The 9,440-nt window shown below is 64.6% G+C and overlaps 1 protein-coding gene across 1 annotated transcript; it reads right to left on the reverse strand.

Moving 5' to 3' along the window:
• Positions 1 to 222: 222 nt before the first annotated feature.
• On the reverse strand, positions 223 to 8,760 carry CDH1 (cadherin 1). Its single transcript, XM_040075027.1, has 16 exons — positions 8,624 to 8,760; positions 8,395 to 8,509; positions 5,094 to 5,323; positions 4,862 to 4,993; positions 4,615 to 4,770; positions 4,394 to 4,538; positions 4,114 to 4,286; positions 3,594 to 3,722; positions 3,305 to 3,490; positions 2,981 to 3,225; positions 2,733 to 2,875; positions 2,408 to 2,635; positions 1,683 to 1,904; positions 1,466 to 1,596; positions 1,228 to 1,371; positions 223 to 1,147 (listed from the first exon to the last, which is right to left on the reverse strand). Exons 1-16 carry the CDS (start codon positions 8,678 to 8,680, stop codon positions 935 to 937), a joined length of 2,649 nt encoding a protein of 882 aa, XP_039930961.1. The 5' UTR covers positions 8,681 to 8,760; the 3' UTR covers positions 223 to 934.
• Between the last annotated feature and the right edge of the window lie 680 nt (positions 8,761 to 9,440).

The raw sequence follows: 9,440 nt of genomic DNA on the forward strand, positions 1-9,440 counted from the left end.
TAGTGGAAGGTGTTCCTGCCCATGCAGAGGGATGGAGGGGGATGGTCCTTAATGTCTCTTCCAACTCAAACGTTTCCATGATTCAGATTGCCCACGTGTCTTCCAACTCAAACCCTTCCATGGTTCGGATTGCCCACTTGCCCTGGGGAGGGGGCCATGGCCACAGCTGTGCAGCAGGTAAAGCCTTCGAGCACCGGCAGAGCCTCACATACAGAAACGTGGTTTTGTTTTCTTAAAACAATTTATTATTTCAATTTTATATAAAAACCATGCAATCAACACTTGGCCACCGCTGGTTTCCCAGCTCACATCAAACCCTTTTCCCATGATAAAAAACACAAACCGTGACGACAGCTAAACACAGAGGTCGAGATTTTGGGAAAGCCCTTTGATTCTGGAAAGCACCGTTCAATGACTGCATGCTAATTACACCTGGCACAACGTGTGTGGAAATCAAACCATAATCAGGGATACGGAAAAATATAAATCTGCCTGTACATATCATAGTAAATACAATTCCCCGTTATGGTGCATCTTTGGTTGTATTGATCAAGTGCCTCATCGCACTTCTCCATCACTAGGTTCACGATCTGAGCCTGTGTGGGGCTGGGAGCACGAGGTATTTTGGAGAGCGCCAGAGAAACCCTTTTTCCCCCTGTGGAAAAGGGAAGAAGGACCCGATCCTGCCCCCCACAGCGAGGAGCACCTCAGTTCCAGGATGGGGAACGGACTATACTGTTCCATGCCCTGGAGCCAAGGGGGCCAGGAAACACCCAGACTACCCCAAAACCCCCCCATCCCCAGCGAGCCTGAGCTTTTCTCCGTGAGGGAGACGTGGGCACGGGCTGCAGGAGGTGTTGGAGAGGGTTTGGCCACCCCAGACAGAGTCAGTCCAGAGGGATGAAATGAGGTGGCAGCAGCAGGCTGGGGGTCCCTAATCGTCCTCCTCGCCGCCGCCGTAGAGCTCGGCCAGCTTGCGGAAGCGGCCGCCCCAGTCGTTGAGGTAGTCGTAGTCCTGGTCGCCGTCGGAGGCGGAGGAGTTGAGGGAGCTGAGCGAGGTGGCCTCCGAGCCGCTGCCCTCGTAGTCGAACACCAGCAGGGAGTCGTACGGGGGGGCCGTGGGGTCCGTGTCGGCCGCCTTCAGGTTCTGGGGGAACACAAGGGTCAGCGCCCGTGTCCCCTGCGCTGGTGTGGCAGGGACACACCACCCCCGCCGTCGGGACTCACCTCGTCAATGAAGTTTCCGATCTCGTCGGGGTTGGCGGGGCGGGGCCGGTACTGGGGGGCCGCCATGAGCGGGGGGGCCACGTCATTGCGGATCACCTCGGGCCGGGCGTCCAGCCCCCGGTGCAGCTGGCTCAGGTCATAGTCCTGCGGGGACAGGAGGAGTCAGGGCTCGAGGGACAACCGCGGGCGCTGCCACCAGCACTTGGTGGGCAGGGTCCAGCGGGCACAGCCGTCCCACCTGGTCCTCCTCGCCACCGCCCTCCTCGTCGTAGTGGTACACGTTGTCCCTCATGTCGTCCTCGGGTGGGAGCAGGGGTTCCTTCACCACCTTCCTCCTTCTTGCAAAGAGCAGCAGCAGCAGCAGGAGGACTGCGGGCACAGGGATGGGGTGTCAGGGCAGCAGGGAGAGGGTGACGCGCGCTCTGTCCCTCCCATCCTCGTCCCCGGGTACTCACTGAGCAGCGCCAGGATGCCCCCCAGGATGCCCAGGATGGCGGGCACGCCGATGCCGCCGGAGATGAACGCTCGCCGCTCGCAGTTCTTGGCCGGCCCCTCGCAGCTGCAGACCTGGGCTCGCACCGGCGTGATCTGCTCCTTGTTCTGTCCATCCAGCAGCTTCAGGAAGATATTGTACTCGCCCGGCTCCAGCTCCTTGTTCATGCTCAGCTTCACCAGGTCTTGGTGAACCACAGAATCATTCAGGTTGAAGACATTCTCCAAGATTACTGAGTCCAGCCATCCCCCAGCACTGCCAAGGCCACCACTGACCCACTTCCCCAAGTGCCACATTCACACGGCTCTTAAATCCCTCCAGGGATGGACACTCCACCACTGCCCTGGGCAGCCTGTTCCAATGCCTGACCACTCTTTCCATGAATGAATTTTCCCCAATATGCAACCTAAATCTCTCCTGTCACAACTCAATGTTGTTTCCCCTTATCCTGTCCCTTAGGAGCAGATCCTGAGCCTCATCTGGTTGCACCCTCCTGCCAGGGAGTTGTGGAGAGCAAGAAGGTCCCTCCTGAACTTCCTCAGCTCCCTCAGGCATTCCTGGTGCCCCAGCTCCTTTTCCAGCTCTCGTTTGGGAACACCCTTGGCACTGGCACAGGACTTTGCCCCGTGGCAGGTCCCCAGCCTAGTGCTCACTGCAGGGCCCAGCACCGGAGCAGGTGACACCCACCTGGATTCTTTATCTTGACAGTCCAGTTGCTGCTGGAGCCGTGCATCAGCTCTGCCTTGAAGGGGTAGGTGTTGGGGGGCAGGTCCTTGTCGATGATCTTCAGCGTCTGCTCCTCAGGCTGCCGGTTGCAGATGTCGAAGCTCCGGGGCTCTGGCACGGGCCCGTTGTCGTTCACATCCTGAAGCAGGAGGAGCAGCGTCCCCGTGCCGGTGGCATCGTGTGGTGACCCTGTGGGACTGAGAGTCAGCGAGGCACCCCAGGAAGGGCCTGCACCCCATGGGGGGACATGGAGGTGGGCACGGGGGCAGCAGCTGGCCACCCTCACCGTTGTCCACGGCCAGGATGATGGCCTTGTAGGTGCTGTTGATGGCGTGCGCCGATTCCCGGTCCAGCGGCTGGGCTGCCGTGACGATGCCGTTCTCAGGGTCAATGGCCAGCCACCCCGCGGGGTCGCTGCCCATGCGATACCTGGGGGCAGCCAGGGGTCAGCACGGGGAGAGGAAGGGGCACACGGTGCAGTGCAGCCCCTCAGACACCCCAGCAAAGCCCCCACCACCGTCACCCTCCGCTCACGTTATTTTCTGGCTCTGGTCCTTGTCAGGGTCCTGGGCTGTGTAGGAGGTGATCTGGTATCCCACTGGCACATCCTCCATCACCTCCACCTGCTTGACTGGGGGGATGAAGATGGGGGCTTCGTTCACGTCCCTGACCAGCACCAGGACACTGGCTGTGGCAGGATTCAGGGCCACGGTGAAGGGGACCGCGTTCTCCACTGACACCACGAGCGTGTACCGCTTCTTGGTCTCATAATCCAAGCCCTGGGGATGGGAGAGAAGCCGGGTAGTGCCAGCGGGGAGTCAGCTGGTGCTGAGGCAGCCGTGCTGCAGCTGGACCCACCTTGGCAGTTTTCAGGAGCCCATCATTAGTTTTGGGGTCAGTGGTGATCTCAAAGTCGCCCTGCGGGTCCCCGCTCCGGATGCGGTACACGGCTTGCCAGGCCGGGGAGCCTGGCAGGTCCTGGTCTGTCACGTGCAGCCGGGCCACCAGCACGCCCACCTCGTTCTCATCCACCGTCTCCTCGTACTGCAAGATGGGACAGGGACAGTCACCTGTGTGGCCCCGGGCACGCCAGGTGTGGGTCTGTGCCGTGGTGCCCGGGGAGGGCAGCGGCTGGGCCGGGTTGTACCGTGGTGGGGTCGAAGACGGGAGGGTTGTCGTTGGCATCGGTGACTTTGATGATGGCGGTGGCGGTGTTGGTCAGGCCGTTGCCCTCCTGGTCTGCAGCCTGGATGATCAGCGTGTAGTTGGGAGTGGTCTGCAGGACAAAATCACCCCAGTTAGGGCTGGGGTGGGGACTGGGGTGTTCCCCTCCTCCAGGCATCACCTGCCTGCTCCTCCACCCTTCTTCAGTCTCGCTGTTCCCTGCTTGCACAGAGGCAGCTGATGTCCCAGCTGCCCAGCTGAGGGGCTGGCATTGCACCCACTCCAGGGCACAGCAAGGCTGGGGGTTCCTGGAGTGTCCCCAGTACAGCTCCTGGTGGTCTCGAGGCTGCTGAAGCCTACAGCCAGGGACACTGACCCGAGGATGGCACATCCCAAAAACAGAGAGACCCCAGGGCTCCAGTATCCCTTTCTCCCCGTGGCACATCCCACTGTGGAGTAGCTGTGGGCCACTGTGGTTCCCCAGGCCCTGGCAAGGTGCCCACCTCCCGGTCCAGTCCTGTGCCAATGACACTGATGATGCCATTCTCGGCATTGATGGTGAACATATCCTGTGCACCCTTGGGCTCCTCGCTGAGGATGGAGTAGCCGATGATGCCGTTGTTCACATTGATTGCGTCATCTGCATCCGTAGCGCTCACGGTCATCACAGATGTGCCTGGACACGGGGACAAGCCAGGGAGATTTTAGTGATGGGACAGGATCTGCCGGACACCCCTCCTGCGCAGGGCTCTGCATGGTCCCGGCTCAGAGCCCCTCACGTACCCGGCTTTGCGTTCTCCTCAATGTAGCCAACAAAGACTTGCTGCGTGAAGACGGGCCGGTTGTCGTTCTGGTCAGTGACGGTGATGATGATCTCCATGGGGTCTTCCACGGGCTGCCCGTTGGCTGACACGGCGTGGGAGAAGAGCTGCAAGGGCACAACACTCAGCGTGTGTGCAGTCCCCGGGACCGTCCCCGTCCCGCCACGGGCCCCCCTCACTCACCACGTATTTATCCTTCTCCTCCCGGTCCAGGGGTTTTGTCACCTTCAGCCACCCCGTCTCCCGCTCGATGATGAACACTCCCACGGGGATGGTGTCTGCTCCCTGCCCCGTGATGCTGTAGAAAACCTTGGTCTCCTTGTCCTTGTTGGATTTGATCTGGCGGCGAGGCAGGAAGAAGCAGATGGAGACATGTCCCAGCACTCTGAGGACGGCCCTGGACCCTGGCTGTCCCCACGGGCACACGTACCTGCACCAGGTTCTTGGGGAAGGGCCCCCGCTCATTCTCAGGGCAGTTGATGGGGGGGATGACCCAGTCCCTCTTCTGCCTCTGGAGGCCGTGTCCACGCTCCGGGAAGATCAGCGTGTCGGGCACCGCGTCCTGTTGGGACAGTGGCTCTGCTCCGTGCCAGCACCTTGCTGAGCCCTCTGCACCAGGGACAGGGGCTGCTGTGACCCCAGGGAGTGGATCTGTGCTTTACCTGCTGCATCCGCTTGCGGCGTTGGTGCTGGTGCCGCCGCTGGCGCAGGGTCACCTTGGCTGAGTGCTTCTTGCCCGTGGCATCCCAGGTGTGCACAGCAAAGGTGATCTCCCGCTGCTGGAGCTGCAGGGGCCGCGTGGCAGACACGGTGCCATCCCTGCTCACCTTGAAGCGCGTGTCGTCCGGGAGGAAGGCGGCACGGCGCGGCTCGCCGCAGTCCACAAAGCTCACTGGGGACAGGGGACTGAGTGGCAGAGGGTTCTGGGGACAGGGGCACACACAGCACAGCCACGCCCCAGCAGCCCGGCGTGTGGGGTCGCAGCAGTGGTGGGGATGCCCCACACACAGTGACACATGCCCTGCCAGGATTCCATCCCAGGCACAACACACGGTGCATCCCTGCCCTGGCTTTGGTCCAGGATGGGACATGGCAGGACCTACTGTGCCACAGGATCCCTGCCAGACAGGGACAATGGAGCAAGTGGCACGTCCCTGTCCACAGCACCATGTATGGCACGGCACCAAGCACGGCACGTCCCCATATGGGTGTATCCCTGCGACACAGCATGTCCCCAAGCGTGGCGTCACTGCTGCTCCAACCTCTTTTCCAATAAGAACAAGTACAGCAGCCACTCACCCTCAGTGGCACCCAGTGCCCTCCAGCCAGGCCCCTCAACCCGCCCGGGTACCTCCGAGACCCCCAAGCGCAGGCACAGCGGGCAGGCGGGGTCCCGGTGCCCGCAGCCCGGCACCCGGCTGGGCGCAGGAGAGCTGGGCCGCCGCGAGGCAGCGGTCAGCCGGCATCACATGAGCCGGGCCGCGCTCCCGAACAAGCACTCTTTGTCTGGGAGAGGGCTGGGAGAGCCAGCGGCACCCAGGCTCCGGAGCCAGCGCTGCCACCATCGCCCCGGCATGACCCGCGTCCCGCCAAGGGGACGTGCCCGGGTGGGCGAGAGGCAGCTCGGCGGAACGGAACGGGACCCGTGGGGTTACGTCAGCCCACGAGCAGCCCAGGAATCCGGGGTGGCCGTGGGATGGAGGGGGAGCAATCGCTGCCTCCCCTGCCCACCCGGACCCGTCCCGGGAGGATCCGCGGGTGCAATGCCAGCCCGGCTCAGCCCTGCAGCGGGACCCCCGGCCAGGGCTGGGGAGCCGGTGGGGCCGGCTGGGCAGGAACGTGCCGGGGCAGGCGGGGAAGGAGAGGCAGCCACGGGCGAAGCCGCAGTGCTCGGCCCTGGCACGGGGCCCGGTGGGTGCAGCGAGGGGCGGCACGACGCCCCCAGCCCCACGAGGGGTGCGATGAGTGCTCAGCCCGCACTGGGTTCAAGGAGGGCGCTCAGAACCCGCTCCCCCCGTCCCGCTCTCCTCCCTTCCAACTCTCCCCCCTTCCCACCTGGCCGTGCACAACCTGTTTTTCCAGCTCGGCTGAAGGAGGGCTGGCCCCAGCCCTCGTCTCCCCGGGGCTGGGAGCTGGGGGGGTGGAGGGGGGGCCTTCTCCTGGGAATGATGGGGGTGGGAGAAAAGGAGAACTCAGGGATTCCTACGGGGGGGATTCCCCCCACTGCAGTCCCCCACCACCACCCACAGGGCACCGGGACAACCAGACTGGTACAACCAGGCTGCCAAACGGGGTGTGAGGCTGAGACCCCAAAGCCACCTCACGTCCTGTGAGGTCTCAATGCGGCTGGGCACGGGCAGAGCGGGGTGTCACCGTCCCCGCAGTGCCACCACCGCACGCGCTGCGCACACGCAGCTGTGCCAGGGCAGGGGGCTCACCCCGGGGTGACGGTGCTGCGGGTGACACATCCCACTGACGTCACCCCAGTTTCGCTGTGACTTCAGACTCTCGAGGTTTCTCCACCCAGGGCTGACGGGGACTGTCCCAGCCCCCAGCACATCCCCACCACCCCAGAGCCCCCCGACCCACGTTGCAGGGCCCTGGCGAGGCCGCAGCCCCCACGCAGGTGTTGCTGCTCGCCGCCCCGGCGCCGCGCGGGGCCTGTCTGGGCCTGTTGGAGGGAAAACACCGCGCTCAAATCACCTAGCTAATTACAGGCCGGCTTGTCAGCCTGGCTGCAAGTTTTGGGGTGCTCTGAGGCCCAGCACGGCCTGGCACCCACCAGGCTCGGCCACCCCATGGCTGGCATTGCCGTGGCACAGCTATGAATCATAGGGTGCCACACAGGCCTCAAGGGCAGATGGTCCCTTCCTTCCTCCCACGCCCTGACTGTGCCCAGAACACAAAACTGAAAGTGCTGGTGCCAGGACAGAGGAATTCCAGCAGGTCTCGGTGCTGCAGGGAAGTGGCAGAGCAGTCACCGTGGTATCAGGCCCAGCCCTGACGGACATCGGCTTTTGCACGTTAATGATCAGCCACAAGGCAAACAAACACAATTCCGGGCGTTGGGGCAGGGTCCGATTCCTGGCTCTCCCAGGCGAAGCCGTTACGGAGCTGGGGATGTTTGGGAGCCCTTGGTGCAGCACTGGGTTCTCAGGACCCCTCTGATCCGTGCCCACCCAGCCACCCTGGCACAAACTCTGCAGTGCCAGCACCACTCTCAGCCATGAACTGGTGCAGACTGCACACAGCCCCAGAGCCCACAGAGTTCCTTTTGGGGAGTCCCAGAGTGGCAGCAGGTCCCCATCACTGGATTCCCAGTGCCCCCTTGCCACCCCAGAAGAGGCCTTAAGTGGCAGCACAGTGGGACACCAACGTCCCCAAAAGCCCAGGAGCCCATCCCGGTGCCCATTCCCGTGCCAAGAGCTGCCCTGGAGGCCAACACCGTGGCTCCAAAGGGGGGCTCACCCTGCTGAACCCAGGCTGCCAGGCGAGGCACGGGGCAGGGCAGGCGCCTGCGCGCCCCACACCCCAACCTGCCGGCCCCAACAGGTCTGCGGTGCCTGAGTCAGCGCCGCCCGCGCCGGCGCACCCCGGGGAGCGGCACCCGCTGCCCCCGCGCCACCGTGCCGTGCCAGGACCACTGACTGCCGCTTGTGCGGGGACCACCAGTGCCCTCAGCGTGCCCCCACCGCTGCCTGTGGACGCACCAGGCTCTGTCCCACGTGCCACCTGCCACCACAGCAAGCCTGTCCCCACTGTCACGGCACCGTCCCCACCGCCACAGCGCCGTCCCCACTGCCAAAACACTGTCCCCACGGCCCTGTCCCCACGGCCACGCCAGCACCGCTCAGGCACAGAGCCACGGCTTTACGTCCCCCATTGCCCACCCGTGTCCCACACCCCCCCGTACCCATAGTCCCATCCCCGTCCTCGCGTCCCCAGCTGTCCCCGTGTCCTCACCTCGTCCCAGCGCCCGTCCCACCGCCACGCTGTCCCGTGGCACCGTCAGAGCAAAGGTCTCGGCGCTGAAGCCGGGCTGGCACGACGCTGCCCGCTGGCACAGCCGCTGCCCGCTCTGCGCGGAGAGAAGGGTCAGCCCCGGGCAGGGTCCCGAGCGAGGTCCCGCCGCCCCGGGCAGGGGCTCGGCGGGGTCCCGGGCAGGGTCCTGCCGCCCCATTCCGTGGCTCACCTGGAGCAGGAGCAAGAGGAGACAGAGCGGGACCAAGCGACCCGCCCGCCGCCCCATGGCCGGTGCCGGTGCCGGTGCCGGTTGGTGCCGGAGGGATCGGGCGCTGCCGCCACGAAGTCGCAGGTGCGTCCTGTCCCCTCCCGATCCCTCCCCGCAGGTGTGGGTCCGCCGATGAACCGCCCCGTCCCGCCCCGACGGGAGGCGGTCCCGCCCCGCCCGCACCCGGAGCCCCGGTATTCCCGGTACCCCCGGTACACCGGAACCCCCACGATACTGGGGTGGTTCTTCTCCCACGATCCCCGCGTTACCCCTTCAGCCCCTGGTGTCCGCAGCACCCTCAGCACCCCCGGTGCTGTGCCCATCCCGGCTGCCCCCGGCTCCCCGTGCCCCGACATTCCCAGCCGCACAGCCCTCGTGCTTTCCCTGCCTCCCCCGTCCAGGGCAGTGGGAGCAGGGGGTGTTGGTTGGTGACGGGGGCCAGGAGTACCCCGAGTGTCCCCACGCCATGGCCTCACAGATCCCGGCTCTGCGGCAGGGGATGAACCCAGGGACCCCCCAGGCAGGAAAGGCCCCTCAGGACGCTGCAGTCCCCAGCTTCACCCAAACCCCTCTGTCCCAGGGCACAGCACAGCTGGGAATGATCCTATGGAAGGGGGCCCCCAGCACCATCCCATGCCTGTGAGGAGCTGATCCTGGAGCCAGTGGGAGACCCCCAGAGCTCAGGGTCCTGCCAGGGCCAGAGGCTGCTGTCCCCACCCACACTAGCACCCATGGTCATCTCAGGGGGTTGGGGTGGCAGCCTGGGGGTGGCAGGGCT

Source organism: Hirundo rustica, chromosome 11 (genome assembly GCF_015227805.2).
Source record: "Hirundo rustica isolate bHirRus1 chromosome 11, bHirRus1.pri.v3, whole genome shotgun sequence".
NCBI classification, from domain to species: Eukaryota; Metazoa; Chordata; class Aves; order Passeriformes; family Hirundinidae; genus Hirundo; species Hirundo rustica.